This window comes from Pipistrellus kuhlii, unplaced genomic scaffold, assembly GCF_014108245.1.
Source record: "Pipistrellus kuhlii isolate mPipKuh1 unplaced genomic scaffold, mPipKuh1.p scaffold_m20_p_11, whole genome shotgun sequence".
In the NCBI taxonomy this organism is placed as follows: domain Eukaryota; kingdom Metazoa; phylum Chordata; class Mammalia; order Chiroptera; family Vespertilionidae; genus Pipistrellus; species Pipistrellus kuhlii.
Genome location: NW_023425416.1, coordinates 52016245 through 52037980, shown reverse-complemented (window position 1 = coordinate 52037980; position 21736 = coordinate 52016245). Strand labels below are relative to the sequence as shown.

Genomic DNA, 21736 nt, shown 5'->3' with positions numbered 1-21736 from the left:
CGGCGTCAAGTCGGTTCCGGTTCCGGCGCGCTCCTCCCCCGCCCCGGCTCCCCGCCCCCGCCTCGGCGGCTGGTTTTGTTTCTGCTGGAGCGGCGGCCCCGGTGGCCGAGCGCGGAGCCGTGACGCACTTCCGGCGGCGCGGCACGCGGGCCTCCCGGCGGCCCGGAGGGCGGGGCTCCGGCGCCTGGCCCCGCCCCGCCCGCTGGTGGCAGCCCCAGGCCCCGCCCCTCCCCGCCCCCAATGAGTCAGACCAGGCAGCGGGTGCACACAGTTTATTGGCCTGTCCTGCAGGGGCGCCCAGGCGGGCGGGGGGGTCACTGGCAGGTGTTGTAGATCTGCACCTGCAGGTTGATGTCCTGAAGCACGCTGCGCATCCGGGCCTCCAGCCCGTCCAGCTGAGCCGCTTTGCCCTCCAGCGCGCGCTCGTTCTCCTCGTAGGTGCCCTCCAGCTCTGAGAGAGGCAGGCCTCAGCCACAGCCCACGCCCAGCGCCCCCACCCGTCTGGGTGCCCACCCCGGTCCTCACCCTGCAGCCGCTGCAGCTTGTCCTGAGCCGCTTGCAACAAGCCGCGAGCCTCGTCCCGCAGCTGCTCTGCGCGCGTCTGCGCAGCCAGCACCCCCTGGGCCTTGCGCTCCGCCAGGGCCTTCACTGTCTGGTACTGGTCGCCCAGAGGGCCCTGCAGCAGCTGGGAGGGGGAGGGAGGGGAGGGTGGTGGCCCAGTGGAGACCCAGCCTCTACCCTCCCCCCCTGCGGGCTCTGCCTCCGCCCACCTGCTCAGCCTCCCTGGCACGACCCTGGGCGCTGCTTGCTGTTTCTTCAGCCCTGGAGGCTGCCAGGCTGTTCCCTGCTCGTTTCAGTTTCAGAGCCTCCAGGAGGCCATTCAGCTGCTGAGCCCGTTGCCCTGCAGAGCTCAGCGCCTGCTCTGCCCCCGCCATCCTCTCCTGCACCTGCCGTGGGAGGCTAGGGTTAGCCAGGTCTCAGAGCGTGTCCACCACCTTGGCCCTCGATGTCCCAGAGACCACACCTGGTGCAGGGTCTGCTCCGTGTCCTGCGTATCAACCACTGCCCCCTGGATCGCCCCCTGAGCAGCACCCTGAGCCCGCTGGGCCTCCTCCAGTGCTGCCTGCACTGTCTCTGCCTTCTGCTTCTCCCCTTCAGCCCGGCTCCTGCGGAAGAGAGGGCATCAGGGCCTGCAAGGATCAGGACCAGGTGCCAAGGATGGGGGCAAGGTCGGGGTCAGACCGTGCCCGCTGTGCATCCTGCAGCAGTCGCTCTGCCCGATGCACGTCTCCCACAGTGCGCTCCAGGATGGCGTCCACGTCGGCCAGGCTCCGGACCCGCTCCGCGATCTCGCTGGCCAGCTGCTGGATCTGCTCGGGGGACGCCGGGATGGAGAGCTCCAGCACGCGCGTGGCCACCATCTCGATGCTGTCAGGGTCGGCCCCCTCCTCTGCGGGACAGTCAGGACTCAGGGACCCCTCCCAGCATGGGTATGGGACACAGAGTCGGGACAGGGACACGGAACTGCACGAGGGCTATGGGTTTGCTAACGGGCATAAGGATGTGACCACAAGGACAGGGGCTAGATGTGGGCATAGACTCGGGGTCATGGACTTGAGAGCCACAAAGGGCGAGGATCCTGAACACAGGTCCGGAGCACAGGTAGGAACACAGACACGGGGACGACCACGGGGCCTGGCTGCGCGGGAGGCTCACGGCTCAGGAAGTCCTTCACGCTCTGGATGAGCTCCCGCAGCTCCTGGTTGGCCTGCTCCACCTGCCCCCTGGACGCGTTGGCCTTGTCCAGGGCCGCCTGGGCCCGCTGCTGGGCCTCGCCCGCCTGCCGACGGGTGTCTGCCACCTGGCCGAGGATGCCACCACCTTCCGCCAGTGCCCGCTGCAGCTCCGTCTGCGTGTGCCGGGCCCGGCCCAGCGCCAGGTCCGCCATGGCCACGGCGCCGCTGCAGCTGAGGCCCCCGCAGCGGGGCTGCCCATCCTCGTCCCGACAGCCGGCCCCACCACAGGGGCCCGTGGCACAGGGAGCATCGCCGGGAGCCCCGCACACCTGCCAGCACAGGACAGTCAGGCCCGCGGGAGCCCACCCCCACCCCGCCTCCCCCTCCCACTGGGCCTCACCAGCTCGTTGATGCCTGTGAGGCTCAGGCCGTGGGCGCGGGCAGAGAGCGCCCCCAGGGCCTGCTGGTTGGCCATGTGCTTGCGGTGGAAGTCCTCCCTCTGGGTCTCCATCAGCACCTCCGTCCGGCTCCGCGTGCCTGCAGAGTGGCTCACAGGGCTGGGCACTGCCAGGGCCGATGCGTTGGCACGACGTCCTGCCTCTGCAGACAGGCTGTGGGCACGGCGGATGCTATCATAGGCACCTACGTGGGGCAGAGGCAGGAGTTAGCTGAGGACCAGCCCTGGCCCCGCACCACTGGCCGACAACGCACCCAGGAAGTTGGAGTGCTTCAGCAGGTCCAGGTGCTGGGCGAGCTGCCGCAGCGTGAGGTTGAGAGCCAGGCTGTCCCGCTCCAGGCTGCTCAGTGCGTGGTTGGCATTGAAGTTCTCGTCCTGCACATCCGTCAGCTGCGCCTCCAGCTGGGTCAGGTGCTCGGTGGCCTCCCCGATCTGACGCCTGTGCCAGAGTGAAGGAGGGGGTGGTAGAGGCTTCAGCCGGTCCCCTGGCCGCTGCCCTCCCCCCCCACGTGCCCGGGCCCAGCCGCACCGCAGCTCCTCCGTGGCCTCCAGGAGCCGTGCGGTGGCGGCGGCCGAGGCGTTGCGGGCGAGCACAATGGCCTGCACGGCGCCCAGCTTCTCCTGGACGCGCCGGAAGCTGCCCTCAAAGGCGCCCAGCACGCCCGTCTGCTGCAGCTCCTTCGCCCTCTGCTCCAGGCGCCGGGTGCGGGCGGCCAGGTCCTGCACCACACGGTCCCAGTCCCCGAAGCACGCGTGGCAGGGGTGGCAGGCAGGGAAGACCCCCGAGAAGCCCCGGGCACACTGGTCACAGCGCACGCCGGACACCCCCGGGCGGCAGCTGCAGTGGCCGGTGGAGCGATGGCACTGCGGCGTGTCTATGCCACGGGGGTCGCAGTCGCAGGCTGAGGAGAGGGCGGGCCAGGGTTACCCGGTGCCGGCGGGCACCCCGGGAGACCCCCCCCCCCAGACCCGAGGCCCCTCACCGCGGCACTGCAGCCCAGGGTCTCCCCAGTGAAGCTCCTGGCACTCAGAACAGGTGCGCCCACCGAAGCCGGCGCGGCAGTGGCACTGCCCAGTGAACTGGAGTCGGGGAGGGCAGAGGTCAGGGCCCGGCCTGAGCCCTGGACCCGAGGCGATGCTGGTCCCACCCACCAGGTCCAGGGAGGCCCGCACCTCATTGCAGGTGGGGCCGGTGGCTCGACTGGGGTGGCAGGCACAGGGCTGGCAGCCTCGGCCACTGGTGAGATTCCAGAAGTTGGGGGCACAGCGGTCACAGCTCGCGCCCTGGACGTTGGGGAGGCAAGGGCACTGCCCACTGCTTGGGTCACAGGTGCACTGGTCCGTGGACGGGCACTGCCGGGGGTCTGTGCCCAGCGGGTTGCAGATGCAGCCTGTGCCAGCCAAGACGGACAGCAGTCAGGGAGCCTGAGTCGTGGGACCCACCCGGCCACCCCCTCCCATCCCCACTCACGGCGACAGCTCTGCCGGGCAGCCTGCCCGTGGAAGCCAGGCTTGCAGTGGGCACAGCGTGGGCCCTCCGTGTGGTGTAGGCAGCGCAGGCAGTGCCCCGTGTGGGGGTCACAGGCATCGGGGTCCGAGGGGTCAATGTTCCCGCTGCACTCACAAGGCTGGCACCTGCCGCCTGGCCGGGCTGGGTCCCCAAAGTGCCCGGGGGCACACGTGTCGCACCGCAGCCCTGCCACAGCGAGGGGAGGCGTGAATGCCCTGCCCAGCGGCCTCCGGCCCGCGCCCCACCGCACACTCACCCGTGTAGCCCGCCCTGCAGTGGCACATGATCTGCTGGGAGTGCCCATCCCGGTGGCACGAAGTCGCAAAGTGTCGCTGGCTCCCGGGGGCATCAGGGCAGGGGCAGGGCCGGCACTGGCCGCCGTGTGGCAGCCGCGGGTCCCCGTGGAAGCCGGCCAGGCACCTGCGTGGAGGGCGGGAGGAGCTGGTGGTCCCTGCGCAGCCTGCCGCCCCCCCCCCAGCCGCCCCCTCGCTCACTTGTCGCAGTGCTCGCCGCCCGTGTGGTCCCGGCAGCCCAGGCACGCGCCTGTGTGGGTGTCGCACTCGTCCGCGTGCCCGTTGCACACGCACGGTCGGCAGCTGGGGAAGCCCCACTGGCCGCGCTGGCAGCGGTCGCAGTGCAGTCCGAAGGCCCCGGCTCGGCAGGGGCACTGCCCGCTGGCGCCTTCGCACAGGCCGCTGAGCGAGCCCTCGGGGCTGCACTGGCAGGCTGCGGGAAGGCAGGGTGGGGGTGTGGCGGGGCGGGGGGAGGTCAGGGGATGCGGAGGACTTGGGGGGCCAGGGCTGAGAGCTGGGGGGCTTCGGGGGGGGCAGGGCTGAGAGCTGGGGGAGAACTTGGGGGGGCAGGGCTGAGAGCTGGGGGAGAACTTGGGGGGGGCAGGGCTGAGAGCTGGGGGGGCTTCAGGGAGGGCAGGGCTGAGAGCTGGGGGGGCTTCGGGGGGGCAGGGCTGAGAGCTGGGGGAGAACTTGGGGGGGCAGGGCTGAGAGCTGGGGGGGCTTCGGGGGGGCAGGGCTGAGAGCTGGGGGAGAACTTGGGGGGCAGGGCTGAGAGCTGGGGGGGCTTCGGGGGGGGCAGGGCTGAGAGCTGGGGCCGGTGCAGAGGGGAGGAAGGGGAAGGAGAGCCAGCGACGGGCTGGACTGCAGGTCGGGACAGGCAGGAGGTACCTTGGCAGCCGGCGGGGCCAAAGCCGTAGTAGCCAGGGGCACAGCGGTCGCAGCGGCGGCCCACCACGGCCGGCTTGCACCGGCACTGGCCCCCGTGGGGGTTGCACTCAGAACTCAGCGAGCCCTGGGGGTCGCACTGGCAGGCTGTGGGGAGGTGCAGGGCCGAGTCAGAGGGCCCACCTGTGCCGGCGCCCCCCCCACACACAGACACACTCACGCAGGGCGCCGTTGTAGAGCAGGGCGGACAGGCTGAGCAGGAGCGGGGCGCAGGCCTCGGAGGGCGGGGGCTTGCTGGGCAGCAGGCCCTCCTCGTGGCAGCGGTAGCGCTCGAAGGTGGCCCGGCGCTCCAGGGCGGCCGCGTCCCCGCCACTGAACATCTCCAGCACCAGCACCCGAGGCAGCAGCACCAGCTGTGGGCGGGCAGGCCGGCGAGGTTCGGACCCAGGGCCACCAGGGTACCACCTGCCCATCACTGCGGTGGCCGCCGGCCCCTCCCACCCGGCCACCTCTGGGTCCCGCCCAGGGCCTGGGGGGACTGCTCACCGAGTCGATGAGCAGGCTGGGGGCCTCGGGCTGGGCACGGCCCCCTGTTCTCAGCAGCTTCAGCTGCAGCGTGTAGGACACGCCAGGCTCCAGGCAGACAGGCCGGGGCAGCACCGTGGACCTGGGCACGGAGGTCGGGCATGGGAGTCACCCAGAGTCCCGTACCCACCATCCTGGGCCCGCCCCCCACAGACCAGCCAACCACTGCCAGGCCAGCAGACAGCGGGCAGGCGGCCGGAGGGTCCCGCGTGTCTTCCTCTCACGGGGGGTCACACGTGTTACACTCCTGGGCAGAGAAGCCCTCCGCACAACCTCGCATCCCCGTGGCCTCCTCACACGTGCTCTGACCTCGACCTCCGCCACCAACCTGTGCTCCTCGCCAAGACGGCATCGCTGCCCCAGCCCTCTCTCCTGGGTCATCCCATCCGGCTCCAGGCCCGCACGCCCCGCAGCCCTCCCACACCCTGTGTCCCCAAGCCGAGCCTGTCTGCTCTCCTGCCCACACATTCCTGAAATTTTACTACGGTGCTGCCTCCAAGCTCCAGGCGCGCATCCCAGTGGCGTTTCTGTCCCAACAGGCCTCCAGGTTGCGGCCGAGCCACCAATGACCTCCGCGGAGCCAAGCCCCGAAGCACGGCTGGGTCTTATCTGCTCTCGCTCAGCAGCAATGAGGTCAGCGCCTCCCTCCCGATGCCCTCCTCGCCTCTGCTCCGGGCCGCCTCACTCCTGCCCCCGCTCCCCGCTCCGCCTCGGCTGCCTGACGCGAGGGCCCGAAGCCTGGCTCCAGCCCTCCGCCTTCCTCTGGTGGGTTCATCGAAACCCATCTCTTTTTTTTCCTTTTTCTTAAAAAAATGTATTCTTATGGATTTCAGAGAGGAAGGGAGAGGAAGGAAGAGAAAACATCAGTGATGAGAGAGAACCATCAACTGGCTGCCTCCTGCACACCCCACAGGGATAGATCCCGCAACCCAGGCCTGTGTCCTGACCTGGAATCGAACCGTGACCCCTGGTTGGTTCCTAGGTCAATGCTCAGCCCCCGAGCCCCGCTGGTGGCTCTAAACCCACCTCTTTGGTGGCAGGTCCCAAATGCACATCGCCTACTTCAGCCTCCCCGCCACGCGAGAAAGCGAATCCCAACCCCCGGCCTGCTGCCCGGCCTAAGAGCTCAGAACGGCTCCTCCCAGTCTGCCTCAGTGAACAACCACCCCATCCCGCCGCCCAGACCCAAGCGCAGAGTCACCTCCATCCCCCCCCCCCCCACGGTAACCCTTTGCTCTGCCCTCGGCCCCTCTGCCTTGCTCTTCCTGCCCCTCAGCCACCCCTCAGCCCCGGGCCTGCAGGTCACCGCCGGGGGGGGGGGGGGGGGCCAGTACAGGTCCCTGTGGCAACACGTCTGCAAAGGGCTCAGCAGTTCACTAGGCCATGCTCTCTGCTTCGGGGCTATTTGAATATTTATGTGATAAATGTCTAAAAAGAAGTGATGAAAAAGTAGACATGAAACAAACACCATCCAAAATGTAATAAGACAGCTCAGTGTCTGCCTGCAGACCAAAAGGGTCCCAGGTTCGATTCTGGTCCAGGACACGTGCCTGGGTTGTGGGCTCAGTCCCCAGTGGGGGGCGAGCAGGAGGCAGCCGGTTGATGACTCTCTCATCACAGATGTTTCTCTCTTTCTCTCCCTCCCTCTCCTCCTCTCTAAAAAACATAAAACAAACAAACAAAAGACCAACAAAATGGAACGAGACGGCAACCAGCTGGGGTGCCGGCGCTCAGTGCCCTCCTTCCGGGCGACCAGCCGGCACGGCTTCCCTGCGTTCCCGTCCCCGGGAGCTCAGCCCGCCCCGGAGCGGCTTTGTTCTGCCACTTCCTTCCTCTGACGGGGCCATGCCCGCAGCGGGGCAGCAGGCGGACCAGGGGCGAGTGAGGGGCAGTGAGGCCTCCGGGTGCCTGCGGGGGCGGGGCCTGCCACCGGCCTCACCTGGCGTCGGGCTGCAGCGTCCCCGAGATGCGGTCGTCCTTGGGCAGCACGTGCCCACAGGGGCTGCGGGCAGACACGGGCCCGGGGCGCTGCACGGCCACCTCCAGCTCCGCCCACTGCTCGGGCACCTGGGGGACAGGACAGTGAGGGCGTGCCCCCCCCCCCCCAGGCGCAGCTGCGGGCGGTGCCGGCTCTGACCTGGGGCTCCACGCGCAGCAGCAGGTCGTACTCCATGGCTCTGGGCACCGAGCTCACGAGGAAGTCCAGCGTCTGGCCTGCCCGCAGCCTCGCGAAGCCCAGGCCCGTCCAGGAGGCGGCTCCCCCGGGCACGGCCAGGCGCTCCACCACAGCCACCTGCGGGAGACGCTGTGGGCTCGCCTCTGCCCAGCCCGGCGCCCGCCCCCAGCAGGCCCTGCCCAAGGCCGACCCAGCCGCACAGGCACCAGCGCCCGCCTCTCGGGTCCTGCCCCCACTGCCCCTACCTGGCCCCGCGTGTCCTCAGCCTCCCACGCCAGGTGGTCCAGGAAGGGCCGGAAGTAGCCAGGTTGCACCTGGTCACAGCGGCGCCCCACCATGTGGGGGCGGCAGTGGCACTGGCCCGTGGCCTCGCTGCACCTACCGAGCACGGCCGTTAGAGCCCTCTCTCTGGGACCCCCCCCCCCCGCCCTAAACCAGCACTCACTGAGGGTCCGAGGCGCCGCCCACGTCGCAGTCACAGGGCCGGCAGCCCAGCGTGTCGTGGCTCAGGCCCCAGTGGCCAGGCTGGGGGAGAGGAGGTTGCTGGGGGCGGGAAACGAACCCCCTCGCCACCCCCCGATTCCAATGATGGCTCTCAGCTCCCCCCTCTTAGCCAGGACCCTCTTACGCCCCCCAGTGGGCACGGACACCACCCCTTCACCCCTGCCCGAGGCTGAGTGCTGATGCCCGGCCCCAGCCCCCTCAGTCGCACCAGGCAGCGGGTGCAGCCCTGTCCGGTCACGAGGCGCTTGCAGAAGCAGGTTCCACTCTCGGGGTCGCACGGGGTGTTCCCAGGCACTGTGCCCCGGGCATCACACTGACATCCTGCGGGAGGGAGACGTCACACGCTGGGAGCTGGGAGCACTGTGTTTGGGGGTCTAGAGTAAGGTCCAGGGTTAAGGGCAGCCTGCGCAGGGCAGGGAGCACGTACGCTGGCAGCCCACGGGGTCGCTGGCGCTGAGCCCGAAGTAGCCGTCCCGGCACTGCTGGCAGCGGGGGCCCACCACGTGGTCTTTGCAGCGACACTGGCCCGCGACCAGCCCCAGTGCGGGGTCGTCATGGGGATCACAGCGCCCACCGTCTCGGGAGCCCATGGGGTCACAATCACAGGCTGAGGGCAAAGGAGGGCAAGGTCACCCTCTCCACACCTCCCCCGCCCCCCAGTTCCCAGCCTGGCTTCACCTATGCCCCCCACCCTGCCACCTGACAGCAGCCCAGCTCCCCGGCTCCCACCCGGCACCGTGGACCCCCCCCCCCCCCCCCCCCCCCCCGCTCAGCCCCCCTCACGGCGGCACGCGGCCGGGTCCCGCAGGTCCTTGGCCGGGTCTCGGTAGAAGAAGGGCCGGCAGAGCTCGCAGTGGTGCCCCGCGGTGTTGTGCTGGCATCCGTCGCACACGCCTCCACTCACGTTGCCAGAGGCCAGGTACACGGCCATGTCGAAGTGGCAGCTGTGGGTGTGCCCGTGGCACTCGCACTCTTGGGGGAGGGGAGGAGAGGGCAGGAGGGACCATGTCCCACGTGTAAGGGCATAAGAGGCTCTCGTGGTGCCACCTCGGTCCCTCCCAAGGCCGGGGGCGAGGGGCACGAAGGCCTTGGCACCACACGGGGTCCCTGCCCCGAGCAGATGGCCAGGAGGGCGAGAGAGTCCTGGGCATCAGGCTGGGCACCTCGCACACCATCCCCACCGGCTCTGGGTAGAGCTGCCAGGCCGCGGCCGGGCTTCCACTCACTCTTGCAGGCGTGGCTGTGGCCGTCCTCGGCCGGGCGCCAGGGCAGGTCGTGATGGAAGTCCTGACACTGCTCACAGTTGAGGCCGCGCGTGTTGTGTTTGCAGGTGCAGGCGCCGTGGACCTGGAGGGAGGCCGCCACGGTGGGCACCGTCCAGCCGTGCCCGCCCCCGCCCCCGCCCGCCCGCCCGCCTGCTCACCATGCCCTCCGTGTGGGCCTGTGCCCCCGGGGCGGGCGCGCACTGCGAGGCGTGCCCGTAGCAGAAGCAGTTGCCGCGCACCACCAGCTCGTAGAGCGCGTAGTAGTACTTCTCCCGGATCTCGCGCCGCGGGTCCAGCAGGTTGTCGCCCAGCGTGTGCAGCCGCGTCAGGTTCACCCGCAGGTTGGTGATCTTCAGCAGGTCTGGGGGCAGAGGGCGGGCCGCTGGCCAGGCAGGCTTTCCCTCCCGACTCCCCGGGCGGCGGCCAGGGTCACCTGGGGAGACCTCCCGTCTGCTGTCTCGGAGCTAAATCTGACTTGGCACCTGGCCTGGAAGCACCCAGAATAGCCACCGAGGCCCCACAGCCCCAGCGGGCGCAGCGTGCCAGCCTGGGGAGCACTCACTCTGGATGTGCGGGCTGTAGGGGTCCGGGACGGGGATGGCAGGGTCCAGCACTCTGTAGATGACCTGGAGGGCGCAGGGACATCAGGGAGGCTGACCTGCCTCCGCCCCCCGCCCCCAGCCCCAGCCCCAGCCGGCCCCGTCGCACCTCGCCTTCCGTGGACGGCTCGATCTCCGAGTAGCGTGACTCACAGACCACGTCGTCCCAGCGCCGCGGGGGGGCCAGCGGGACTCCGGGGAAGTCGGCGGCGCAGTCGTAGGAGAAGTAGCGGTACACGTGCCAGGTGCGCCCGAAGTCTGCCGAGCGCTCCACCAGCATGGCGGCCGGGCGGAACGTCTGGGGGCGGGGGTGGTATGGCTGGTCAGAGGGCCAGCACCCGGGTCCGGCCCAGGCCCATCCAGAGCCCTGCCCGCCTGGGCCCTGCCCTCACGCAGCCCACAGGCAGGTGGGGAAGACCAGGGGGAGCCACGCCATGACCAGGGAGGGTACCACCGTTAGGGGATCGGCCCAGGGGTCGTGGGGCCCAGGGAGGAGCGCCAGGCCAGCCTGGGCTCAGGGCAGCGTGGAGGCGGGAGGCAATGGGAGGCCTGAAGGGAAGGGGCCGCCCACGCAGCAGCTGAGCTCAGGGGGCTGAGGGCGGGCACTCTGCTTGGGGGCCTTCGAAGGCGAGCTAAGCAGGGTTCTAGCAGGTTCCCAGGCACCTTGAAGGTCATGATGAGGTGCGTGAAATGGAACTCAGCCTCCAAGTCCAGCTGGATGGTGACCGCAGGGACACCTGGGGCAGGAGGCGGAGGTCAGGGCCAAGGCCACCGGTGGGCAGCCCCGCTCACTCTGTGCCCGTCCGCGGCCTCACCATTCTCTGACTGCCACCAGGCGGCCCGGCGCTGCGGTGCAAAGCTGGTAACCACGTTCTGGATGCGGTGGCTGCTTGGGTTGTCTCTAGCGGAGTAGGGGTGCCGGGAGTCACACAGGAAGCACTTCTTCTCATCCTGAGTTGGGTCAGGGTCAGGGTCAGGGTCAGGGTCGCACGGGAGCCAGCCCCATGGGACTCGGCCCCCAGCCCTCGCCCAGCGGCACCTGCAGGTGACTGACGATGCAGTAGGGCTGGGGGCCCTGCAAGCCGCAGGTGGAGGAGGCCGTCAGCCTGTCTGCTCGGCCCACCAGCAGGTCCCCGGTGGCAGGGTAGCAGCTTCCCCGCGAGCAGCCCGGCACGTCCGGCACCGGGGCCTGGGCCAGGGAGGTGGCCAGCACTGGGAACAGGAGTCAGCCTGTTGGACGGTGCTCCCCAGGCGGTGGCCCCAAGGCTGGCTCCCCCCAGCCCCGCCATCCCATCCCCAAACCCCAGCCTTCACCGGCCTTCTCACCGCTCAGCAGCAGGCCCACAACGAGCTCCCAGGGCCCCGGCTGTCCCCGCGGGTCCCTCCCTCGGCTCCCGGCGGCCCACTCCATCCTGGAGGGCAGGGGAGTAGGTATGAGAGGTCTGGGGCCATGCCCGCCGCACCCTCCCCCGGGGTGCCTTGCTGACCCTGCCCGTGAGGGTCCCGGCTGAGTTTCCACTCGGTCAGGTCCGGAGGTCCCTCCACTTGGCTGGGAGTCTGGCGACTTTGAGCAAAGTTGGGAACCGTGCAGAAGGAAAGCACGGAGTGGATCTCGGGCAGGATCACAATCTCAGGCAGAGATTCCCGCCCACCCCCCTCTGAAAAAGACCCTCATTCTAGAAACCAGACCAAGGTCAGCTCAGCTGCAAATTTTTATTGAGTCCTGATGCCCAGACCTCGGCAGAGCAAGGGGAAAGAGGGGGGCTGGGGGCTCCAGGCCACCGTGGTCAGGGGGTGCACTGAATGAGGGCCACGGCATGAGCCAAGGCTAGGAGTCTGGTCTGTGAGACTTCAAACGGCCCCTGGAACCTGGCCTTTGCCCTCAGGGTCATGGTCAACAGCAACTAGGACTTCAGATCCAGGGCTCAGCATCCTCAGGGAGCGGGAGGGCACGCACAAGGGCGGCAGCTCCAGGAGGGAGGGGGATGGGAGAGGCTGCCCGCTGCCCGAGGCACGGAAGCACAGTCCCGTGCGGGCATGGAATGGGTGCTGGGTGGCCACAACAGACCAAACGGAGCAGCAAGCGGATCCGGATCTTATGCCGTATCCGCTCCGGATCTTCCAGCTCTCCCTGAATTCCGGCTGGAATGCGCTGTGAGCTGCCCCACCCAGGCTCCAGGGACCAGGCTGGGACCTCAGCTCACTGGGTGGCTCTGAGGGGCCAGATGGGGGTGGGCCGTGGGGGCCGGGGAGAACACCGGAGCTGGGGACCCAAGAAAGAAAGCTGGGTTCTGCAGGGGGGCCCCCAGGCTTTCCAAGGAGGCCAGTCAATCCAGAGCAGGGGTCTCCCATCTCCCTGCAGGCCCCCCCCCAGTCAACCTGGGAACCAGGGATCTGTCCGGGTCAGGGGCCTGATGGCCTCGGGGATTTCACATGATCTCAGCTTTCTCCCAGGCAGAGGCCCAGGAGCACGCGGGGTCACATGAGGGTCACCCAGTGGAGTCTGCAGTCCCTTAAGGTCAGGAGATGCCTGGGCCCTGAGTCACCGGCAGGCCCAGAGCCCCTCTCCTTGGCGCCCACAGGAGTCAGCAGGTGGCGTGGGCCGTGGCCGGCAGCTGCAGGTGCCCCAGTGGCGCGGCTGCCCGCTGCTCCAGGGCCCGCAGCATGGCCAGCTCCTGCCCAGGGTCTGCTCATTCCGCACCAGGCGGGACTCCAGACCTGGGGACGAGACCTCTGAGCCAGGTGACCCCTGGCCCTGACCTCCAACTCTGCCCCTCTCTGCCATGATCCTGACTATGGCCCCATCCCTAAGAAGTCTAACCCTAGTCTGCATTCGACCTCCAGTTCTGAACTTTGACCCAGTCCGCATCACTAGATGAATCCGATCTGACCCCGACTCGGCTCTGGCCCCACCCACCATGGCCAGACACGCACCCTCCAGGCGGCTCCAGCGGTCCTGCACCCACTTCAGCAGCTCCTGGGCCTCCGCTTGAGTCCGCCGCACCCTCTCCCCTGCGTCCCGCACCGCGGCCACCAGGCCCCAGGCGCAGGGAGTTGTAAAGCAGAGACCTTACCTCAGCCCAGCGCAGCCCAGTCCCAGCCCAAACCCCACTTCACACTGTGCCGGGGGTCCTTGGCACCCCAATGTCCACTGCCCCCATCTCACCTTGCCCAGGCCCCCCGCCAAGCCCAGGGCACGTGCTGCCTGCTCTTCTGCCTCCTGGGCCTGCCGCTGGCACAGGGCCACCTGGGTCCTGAGAGCCACAGCTGCACTGGACGGAAGCCCCAGGTCCAGGCTCACATCCGCTGCCAGTGTCACCTGGGCCAGGCGCCCTGCCACCTGCGGGTCAGGGGGTCACAGGGAGGTCACAGCAGGGCAGCCCCTCAGTGGAGTTTCCAGGGTCAGGGTGTCTGGTAGCTTCATGGTATCATGCGGGTCAAGGACCTTGGGGGGACGGGGACCAGTGACCCCTGAACCAGGGGTCAGAGGGGTGCGGTGGGTGTCACCTCCTGTGCACTGGCCTCCAGGCCTCCAAGCGTCTGTCTGGCCACCTGCAGCCCTTGCTCTGCAGCCCAGGTCTGAGCTCTCGCCTCCGCCAGCACCCCCTGAGCGTGCAGCGCTCGGCCCTGGGCCCGGGCTGTCCCTGCCCTGAAAGGTGCAGGCAGTCAGGGCAGCCCTGCCCCCTCCCCGGCCTCCACCTCCAGCTCCCGCCCTCACCTGCTCTGCTGTGCCCGGTGCAGGACACAGTCAGCCTTGAGCAGCCCCTGGCCTCCAGAGCCCGGGGCGGGGAGGGCCCTCTGGACCTGAGCCAGCAAGAGGGCGATGCCCGCTGCGCCTCCCTGGGGGCGACTCTGCCTCTGGCATGACTGCAGAGTGTGCTGGAGGCTTACAACAGGCAGTGACCTTTGCAGGAATTCTGTGAATCAGTGTTAAATGTCGGGCAGCCCAGCGGGTGGCTCCGTGGTTGAGCGTGGACCTATGAACCTGGAGGTCAGGGCGCATGCCCGGGCTCCGGGCTCCGGGCTCCATCCCCAGTGCGGGGCGGGCGTCCAGGGGGCAGCCAATCAACCATTCTCTCTCATCATTGATGTTGTCATCTCTCTCCCCCTCTCCTTTCTCTCTGAAATCAATAAAAAATCAAAATAAAAATTTTAAATAATAATAAATAAATGGCAGGTAGACTGCCATCCACAGTGGTGGGGTCACTCACACCATGGACACTGACAGGCACTCCATCAGCGCCCCAGACCCACAGCCAGCCATTGGCATCCCCTGCTCCCTCACCCCTGCCCTCCTCACCCGTCCCCCTCACCCCTGCCCACCTCACATCCCTGATCCCTCACCCCTGCCCATCTCACCTCTGCCTCTCGTACTCCTGACCCCTCACCCTTGCCACTTCACATCCTTGACCTCTCACCCCTGCCCCCGGCACACACCTGCCTCCCTCACACCCCTGCATCCCTCATCCCTGTCCCTGTCACAACCCTGCCCACCTTCCCCCCTGCCCTCTCCCCCTCCCCCCTCCACCCCTGCTCCACCCGACCCGACCCGTCAGCCTCTGCCCTCCTGGGTAGTCCTCCTCCTGGACAAATGTCACAGTGCCCTGATGCCCCGCCCTCACTGGAAGAGGCCGGTGGACACGCACCCAGGAGGAAGCGCTGGGCCGCACGCGCAGTTGCTTGCAGGAGGGCCAGGGAGGCCGCAGCCCAGGCACCCCGGGCACGGCGCCACATCTCCCGGGCCTGGACTCCGGCGGAGCTGGCCGTGGCCCGGATGCGCTGCAGCTGGGAGGACAGGCGGAAGTGAATGTGTCTCCTGTAACTAGATGGCCAGCTCTCCCCCTTCCCCCGCCCCGGGGCCCCTGTGCTCTGTACCAGCTGCCGATGCCGCTCCATGGCTGCGACTGCTCGGAGCAGGCTGGAGGTGGTGTTGCCGGAGACGCCCAGAGCCCACCCGGCAGCGGGCAGAGTCCCGGGGCACGGGGGCGCGGCGCAGGGCACAGGGGCACAGGCCGGCCCAGGGCCCGGGCCCCCGCATGCCTGCCAATGAGACAGGAGATCCAGAAGCTCATCTCAGACTCCCCTGCCCTCTCCCAGGGGGCCCTAGGGGAGGGGCCTGGCCTGGGCAAAACCCCAGTGACCATCTCCACCCCCCCCTCCAGCTGTGAGCAGGAGCCGCAGGAGCTGTGGGTGCAGCCTCTGGACCTTGTTCACAGCACCCACACAGAGGCACCCCCAGGCTGGCCCGGGCCCCGCAGAAGCCGCTCTGTCCACCGCCGAGCCTCTCGGGCCTGTCCCAGGAGGCTGCCTGGGCCTCCAACTGTGGCCACGACCTGGGCCCCGCGCACGGCCTCCTGGGAAAGCAGGGCAGCGGAGGAGGCCTGGGCCTCAGCCTCTGCAGAAGGTGGGAGGGGGAGAGAGGTGACTCAGCTCCATAGGCAGGGCACCTGGTCCCCCTGGCCCAGCCCAGCCCCTGCCCGCCTGCTGCCCACACGCCACCCGCTGCCTCACCTTGGACCCCTGGGGCCCTCTTAGGCCAGGCCAAGCCCTTGACACAGTCCAGCTCCCGGGACAACTCTTTCAGCCGCTCACACTGCCTCTCCAGCCACGGCTCACTCTGGGCCACAGCCTGTCCTGGGGCCATCAGTGACTGGGCCAGCGCAGTCACTGCTGTCCTGCGGGGACAGAGCATCAGCATGGTGGACGGGGTCCTCCCCACGACCTCCACAGGCCAGCCTGTGGCCCTCAGAACCCCTGACCCTGGGAACCGCGCTGGAGACCTCTCCCCGCTGACCCCACCCCTTGCCTGAGTCCAGCTATGCGCTCTGTCAGCTGCCCCAGGGCCCCCGCCGTGGGCGAAGGAGATTCCAGGATCGTCTGTGCCTGATGGAGTATCCCCTCCAGGGCCTGCTGGGGTCCGCTCGGGCCCCTAGCACCCCAGCCAGGCGTCCCCTGGTGTAGGGCAGCAGCCTCCTGGGCCACAGCCTCCAGCCGCCGGCGGAGCAGAGCCACGCGCTGGTCCCAGGAGGTGAAACAGGGAGGGCAGGGTGAGCAGTGTGGGAAGGCACCTCGGGAGCCACGGGCACATGCCTGGCAGCCCGGCCCAGCGATGCCCTCTCTGCAGAGGCAGGCACCCGTGTGAGGGTCGCAGCTGGGCGAGAGGGAGCCCTGTGGGGGAGAGACAGGGTGAGGGCAGGGAGTGGCCAGCACTCAACTTCGCCCCACCTCCAGGAGCGGCCCGGGAGGGGTGGCCCGGGAGCGGGGGCCCGGGACAGGGCGAGGGTGCTCGCTGGCCGCTGCGCAGACCACCACGGCCTGGCCGCCCTTGGGCAGGAAAACAGCTGAGGGAGGCGGGCACTCTGCAGCCAGGCAGGGGTCACCGGGCTCAAGGACTGGCAGGAGGTCAGGAAAGAGCCACCCAAGGTGTCCTTCCTGCGGGAGTACCTGAGTAGGTTTTTAAAATACATTTTTATTGACCAGAGAAGAAGGGAGAGCGTGAGAGGGGAACATCCATGATGAGAGAGGATCATGGATCAGCTGCCTCCTACATGCCTCCCCCTGGGGATGGAGCCTGAAACCCAGGCCTGTGCCCTGACCGGGAATCACACCGTGACCTCCTGGTTCCTAGGTCGACCCTCAGCCCCCAGTCATGCTGGCTGGCACCCCACAAGGTTCTGCCAACACTTTCCCTAGCTGCCTTCACAAGTACTTGCTGAAGTTTTGGGGAACAGCACTAAGCACACGTGGTCTCCCCAGAAAAACCCCGGTGCCCGGCCACTCCACACCGAGTGGCTCCTGCAGGCAGCCTGTCCCTCACCTCTGCACTCCCGCTCGGGGTCACCCCAGGACCCGTCCTCACACCGGGAGCACGTGCAGCCCCCAAATCCTGGCCAGCAGGGGCACTGACCCGTGACCTGAGGGGACAGGGTGGCCGGTCAGCAGGAAGCGGGCCTCCTGGGAGCAGGAACAGAGTGCTCAGAGGCGGTGTCCGGTGTCCATTCTCCCGGCCCAGCTCCCCGCCAGCCCTGCTCCTGCGCAGGCAGCTCCCGCTTTGACAGGGCCCCTCCCTTCCTGCTTCCTCAGCCTGAGCCTTGGCCAGCCCTCCTCCCACACGGCCAGCCTCGCCCCCCTGGACCCTCCGAGTTCTCGACGCCAGGCCTGCGGCCCTTGCTCTCCGTGTCCTGAGCGGACACCCCACTGTCCACGCTGTCCCGCCTCCTTCCCCAGGACTCAGGACACACGAGGCCTCCTCAGCAGCCGACCCTCCTCCGGAAACCACTCCCACCACCTGCTCCCACAGCCTCGCCCTGTGCCTTCGGCCTCCTTCCAGCCCTTCCCCCTCCTCCCTCCGGTGCTCACTCCTCAGGCCATGACCCTCAGGGTGAGTTGCACGGGGTCGGGCACACACAGCCCATGGTGGCTCCCCCAGGCCCTCCCGCTCACAGGGACCACACAGTGGCTGGCAGCACGAACCCGGGGTGGGGGTCACGGGATCACCCGCCACAGGCACACACACTCACACAGGCCGGCCCCAGGCTGTGCCCTAGGCTTACTCACTGGGTGGCACACCGGCTGCAGAGTGTGCTGGGCACGGCAGCTGCAGGGCTCGCAGCCCCAAGGGCCTCCCAGGTTCCAGAAGAGGGGGGCACAGCGGCTACAGGCCCGCCCCACAGTGTGGGGGCGGCAGGGGCACTGCCCATTGACCGGGTCGCAGAAGCAGACCTCGGCCCACGATGGGCACCGCGCGGGGACGGTGCCCCGGGGGTCACAGCTGCAGCCTGGGGAGAGGGCGGGCTGGATGGGACGGAGGAAGGAACCCACCCCCCCTTGGCCGCCTCCCCACCCACCGCACACTCACGCCGGCAGTGGGCACAGCCGGGGCCGTGGCTGTGGTGCAGGCAGCGCTGGCAGCGCCCCGTGCGCGGGTCGCAGGCGGCGGGGTCGCCGGGGTCGATGTTGTTGTTGCACTGGCAGGGCCGGCAGGGGCTCCTCCCGGGCTCCTCCGCTGGCCAAGGGCGCCCGAAGTAGCCGGCGGCGCAGCGGTCACAGTGGGGCCCTGGGAGGCGGTGCGTGCGGCCCTCACTCCCAGAAGGCCAGGGCGGCCGGAGGGCAGGCACAATGGCCACGCTGAGGCCCACCTCCCGGCGCCCACGCTCCGTGCCGGTGACTCCTCCCGTGGCCCCTCCTGCCCCGCGGAGCCCGGGGAGGGCCGGCTGCCGCTGAGCCTGCTGGTGGCACTGGCACAGGCCAGCCTCGGGGCGCAGGGATGATGCCCGGTGAGCAGCCCGGTCTGCCAACCGCCCGCACCTCACCTGTATAGCCAGGCCTGCAGAGGCACTGGACTCGCCCGCTTGTGCCAGCCAGGTGGCAGGACGTCCCGTGATAGAAGCCGGAGCCAGGGCGCCCGGGACAGAGGCAGGGCCGGCACCGCTGGCCTGAGCCCAGCGCGGGGTCTCCGTAGTAGCCGTCCAGGCACCTGGGCGGCAGCACATGGGTGGTCCGGCCGCTCCCCCCAGCCCTCCCACACTCTCCGGGCAGCACCCACCTCTCACAGTGCCAGCCTGCCGTGGCTCCGAGGCAGGCCTGGCAGGCGCCGGAAAGCGGGTGGCACGCCTCAGCGTGCCCATTGCAGGCACAGGGCTGGCAGCGCGGGAAGCCCCAGTGGCCCTGAAGGCAGCGGTCACAGCGGCGACCAGCCAGGCCGGCCCAGCAGGGCACTGCCCGCTCATCGGGCCACAGGCGGCGCTGGTGGCGCCCGCGGAGTGGCAGCCGCGCTCTGTGGGAACGACAGGGCCATGGGGCGGGCAGAGGAGGCGCGCCCCGGCCTGCGCCCGGCCGAGGCTCACCTCTGCAGCCGCCAGGGCCCAGGCCGTACGTCCCAGGCTCACAGCGGTCACAGGTCCGGCCCGTGACGTTAGGACGGCAGCGGCACTGCCCGCCCCGCAGGGCACACTCGGCACTCAGTGAGCCCTGGGGGTGGCACTCACATGCTGGCAGGAGAAAGGGCGAGGTCAGGTGACTTCAGGGTGCCTCTGACGCCCCTCCCGCAGCCCCCGAGGGGTCAGGCACCGAGGCCGCCGCCATGGAGCAGGGCCGAGATGCTGCAGGCCCGGTGGGCACAGGCGGCGGGCGCGGAGCTGGAGCGGCCGGTCCTGGCGGCCTCCAGGCAGCCGGCGGCATGGAGCTCCTGCAGGCGCCCTGCGGCCACGGGGTCCACCAACCGCAGCCCAGGCAGCTCCCTCACCCAGGGCAGGAGCACAATCTGGGAGGAGGGCGGAGAGTGGGGGAGGAGGTGGCAGGCAAGGGACAAGGAGCCACTCCCAGCCAGCACCGGCCCTCACAGCCCTCCGGCCCCTTCCCGCTTCTCTCTGGGTCCGCGCCTCCTTCCTCCCCAAAGGCCTGGTCTAGTTGGAGCAACACCGCCTCTCACTCAGCATCAGGGCAGCTGCTCCCCCACTATCCCCTCTCCCCAGCTCTTCTCTGCCCAGTCCCTTCCAGGGCCCCCACGGGGCCCCCCTCTGCCCCTCCCTCTCCTGGCGACACAGTCCCTCGAGGTCGGCCTTGGCCTGTTCTCACCTTCGATCCTCAGAATGTGGCTTTCCCCGGACCCCTCTCCCTACCCCCCGCCTGTCTCCATCAGGCACAACCCCAGGCCTCCATGCCCCCTGTCCCTCATTGTCTGTAGGACGTGTTTTCCAGTTTTTCCAGGTTTTCCACAAACCTCCGACATGCCGACACCCCACTTCCTCACCTTCCCAGCCTGCCCGCCTCTCCCTCCAACCAGCTCTCTCTGGATATTCCCCACCCCGGGTCGGGACCGGGCCCAAGATCTCACCGAGTCCAGAGGATGATGCCCCCTCAGGCCTTCGCACCCCTTTGGTCCGCCACAGCCGCAGGGTCACGGAGTAGCGTGTGCCGGCTCAAAGCAGAAAGGTCTGGGAGCACCACAGCTCTGCGGGAGGGGAGAGTAAGGACAGGGTGAGGAGGGCACGACCAAGTGGGCACTGCCCAGTGATTGGAGCCCACATCTCATCATGGGACCAGCTTCCCTCCTGTCGCTGTTTGAACTCAAACCAGCCCTGTTCCCATTGCTCCAGGACATGATGGCATGGGAGTGACGCTGGGTGTTAGCAGCACCATAGGGGCTGGTGCCTACCTGTGCGTGTGGGTCAGGTGGCCTGGAACAGCTGCTCTGGGGGCAGTGGGTGGGCACAGCGAGTGCTGCTGGGCAGAGACTGGGCGTGGACCCTGACTAACGCCTGCCAGTCTTCAGGTGCCTAGGGTCAGGGGTCAGTGGTCAGCAGTCACAGAACTGCCCCGACCCACCACCCAGCACCACCCACCTCGCCACCGACCTGGACTCACAGTGCAGGACAACGTCATACTCCAGGGCACGAGGCACGGCGGGAGCCAGCAGAGAGGCCGGCCCCATCTGCCACGCGGGCGAAGCCTGAGCCAGGCCCCAGCGGGGGCCAGCTCCCAGGGGCAGGGCCCCGGGCGCCTCGGGGGCCTGGGGAGGACACAGACTCCCAGGCCCAGGCCCCCAGGACCTCGAGCCCGCCCTCAGGACTTGGGTTCCCTTCCCCAAGACCCCAGAGACCCCGACCCAGGCTGGGCCCTTCCCCAGGAGAGCCTGGCCCGGGGCTTTACCCTGCTCCGCAGGCTCCTCCCTCGGGCGGCTGGCGGCTGGAGCGGGCTCGCCCGGCAGGCTGCAGGGCGCACCGAGGGTCACGCCCGAGGGTCACGCTGCCTCCGCAGTCGGGACCGGAGCCAATCCGGGGAGGCCCCTGAGGCTGGGGCACAGGGGGGAAGAGCAGGCCTGGGGGCTCCCTGGGGACAAGTGGGGGCCAGTGTCCTTCAGCATTCTGGCCCTGTCCTCTCCACACTGTCCTGGGAATATGGGCTCCAAAGACACCAAACCTCCGACATGCCGACACCCCACTTCCTCACCTTCCCAGCCTGCCCGCCTCTCCCTCCAACCAGCTCTCTCTGGATATTCCCCACCCCGAGCCCCAAGGTCTGAGCCTGGAGTCCCTCCTGCCCCCGGCCCCTGGCCCCTCACAGGCAGCCGAGGGTCAGTGGGCTGGAGGCCCTGGCCGAGCTCAGCTTCGGCGACGGCCTGGTCGAGGGCAGCGCAGAAGTACCCAGCCTGGGGCTCCTGGCAGCGGCGGCCGCGGAGATGGGCCGGCACAGGCAGAGGCCCTCCCGGGCAGAGCACCTGAGTGTGCGCGGGGCGGGAAGGGGACAGAATCCACACCCGGTTCTGGTCCCTTCACCCCCACTCCTAGGCTCGCCTTGTACCTGTTGCTGTAGGCACCCCCAGTCACAGTCACAGGGCCTGCAGCCTAGAGAGTCACTGCTCAGACCCCAGAACTCGGGCTGTGAGAGGGGAAGAAAGACAGGAAGAGCTGGACAGGGTTAGCCTTAGGGTTAGAGCTAGCCTTAGGGTTATGGAGGTCATGGACAGAACTGCCTGTGGTCGGATAAAGGAGGCCGAGTCCTGCCTGTGGCTGGGCGGGGAAGTGGAGATGCTGGCGGACTCCAGCAGGGCTTCATGGGGGGGGGGGGGGGGGGGTAAGAATAAAGCTGAGAGCCCGGCCAGCATGACTCGGGTTGAGCGTCAAACTATGAACCAGGTCATGGTTCAATTCCCAGTCAGGGCACAGGCCCCGGTTGTGGGCTGGATTCCCAGTGGGGGCATGCAGGAGGCAGCCCATCAATGATTC

At 68.9% G+C, this 21736-nt stretch overlaps 4 protein-coding genes and 2 long non-coding RNA genes across 22 annotated transcripts in view; 1 reads left to right on the top strand and 5 right to left on the bottom strand.

Moving 5' to 3' along the window:
• LOC123652086 overlaps positions 1–11744 on the top strand; it is a 25125-nt gene extending 13381 nt beyond the window's left edge. The window contains exon 4 of the long non-coding RNA XR_006741190.1: positions 11732–11744. This is a non-coding gene — a long non-coding RNA (uncharacterized LOC123652086). The remainder of the gene's footprint in view (positions 1–11731) is intronic.
• Positions 1–14020, bottom strand: part of USP19 (ubiquitin specific peptidase 19) — a 25483-nt gene extending 11463 nt beyond the window's left edge. For 10 of the 17 annotated variants that reach the window (XM_036432297.2, XM_036432299.2, XM_036432298.2 and 7 more), the window contains exon 1: positions 1–89. This exon is cut by the window's left edge and continues 59 nt beyond it. The gene's annotated coding sequence lies outside the window, so the exon portion shown is untranslated. Of the gene's footprint in view, positions 92–14015 lie in introns of those variants that run through there. The other 7 variants (XM_036432291.2, XM_036432295.2, XM_036432289.2 and 4 more) reach the window with 3 other exon arrangements.
• On the bottom strand, positions 260–11641 carry LAMB2 (laminin subunit beta 2). The gene is made up of 33 exons (XM_036432287.2): positions 11498–11641; positions 11337–11422; positions 11050–11222; positions 10826–10961; positions 10674–10747; positions 10120–10308; positions 9974–10037; positions 9570–9772; positions 9373–9493; positions 8930–9118; positions 8574–8753; positions 8355–8467; positions 8088–8167; positions 7888–8020; positions 7604–7759; positions 7406–7533; positions 5428–5548; positions 5102–5294; positions 4885–5028; positions 4198–4429; positions 3960–4123; positions 3665–3889; positions 3367–3584; positions 3177–3273; positions 2723–3095; positions 2448–2632; positions 2137–2378; positions 1717–2065; positions 1243–1450; positions 1025–1166; positions 771–947; positions 526–685; positions 260–451 (listed from the first exon to the last, which is right to left on the bottom strand). The coding sequence occupies exons 2-33, from the start codon at positions 11419–11421 to the stop codon at positions 315–317; spliced, it is 5391 nt and encodes a 1796-aa protein (XP_036288180.1). The 5' UTR covers position 11422; positions 11498–11641; the 3' UTR covers positions 260–314.
• LOC123651036 lies at positions 13060–15154 on the bottom strand. The gene is made up of 6 exons (XM_045579642.1): positions 15143–15154; positions 14886–15077; positions 14505–14795; positions 13729–13931; positions 13518–13659; positions 13060–13350 (listed from the first exon to the last, which is right to left on the bottom strand). The coding sequence occupies exons 1-6, from the start codon at positions 15152–15154 to the stop codon at positions 13081–13083; spliced, it is 1110 nt and encodes a 369-aa protein (XP_045435598.1). The 3' UTR covers positions 13060–13080.
• Positions 15155–17449: 2295 nt separating this feature from the next.
• On the bottom strand, positions 17450–19062 carry LOC123652092 (laminin subunit gamma-3-like). Its single transcript, XM_045579641.1, has 2 exons — positions 17869–19062; positions 17450–17469 (listed from the first exon to the last, which is right to left on the bottom strand). Exons 1-2 carry the CDS (start codon positions 18737–18739, stop codon positions 17450–17452), a joined length of 891 nt encoding a protein of 296 aa, XP_045435597.1. The 5' UTR covers positions 18740–19062.
• An 18-nt stretch (positions 19063–19080) lies between these two features.
• LOC123652085 lies at positions 19081–21299 on the bottom strand. The gene is made up of 4 exons (XR_006741189.1): positions 20366–21299; positions 20167–20287; positions 19846–19962; positions 19081–19272 (listed from the first exon to the last, which is right to left on the bottom strand). It is a non-coding gene; the product is annotated as an uncharacterized LOC123652085 (long non-coding RNA).
• Between the last annotated feature and the right edge of the window lie 437 nt (positions 21300–21736).

Coding starts and splice junctions, on each gene's coding strand:
- LAMB2 (XM_036432287.2), bottom strand. CDS start 11,421: ATGGAGTGGGCCGCCGGGAGCCGAGGGAGGGACCCGCGGGGACAGCCG. Junction 10,038..10,119: donor AGCCGTCCACGGAAGGCGAG/GTGCGACGGGGC, acceptor TGCGCCCTCCAG/GTCATCTACAGAGTGCTGGA. Junction 2,633..2,722: donor GAGGCCACGGAGGAGCTGCG/GTGCGGCTGGGC, acceptor ACTCTGGCACAG/GCGTCAGATCGGGGAGGCCA.
- LOC123651036 (XM_045579642.1), bottom strand. Junction 14,796..14,885: donor TGGAGCGGCATCGGCAGCTG/GTACAGAGCACA, acceptor CTGTCCTCCCAG/CTGCAGCGCATCCGGGCCAC. Junction 13,932..14,504: donor GGGAGAGGGCAGGGGGGAAG/GTGGGCAGGGTT, acceptor TAACACTGATTC/ACAGAATTCCTGCAAAGGTC.
- LOC123652092 (XM_045579641.1), bottom strand. CDS start 18,739: ATGAGCGGGCAGTGCCCTGCTGGGCCGGCCTGGCTGGTCGCCGCTGTG. Junction 17,470..17,868: donor CGGCTGTGCCCACTGCCGGC/GTGAGTGTGCGG, acceptor TCGTGCTGCCAG/CCACTGTGTGGTCCCTGTGA.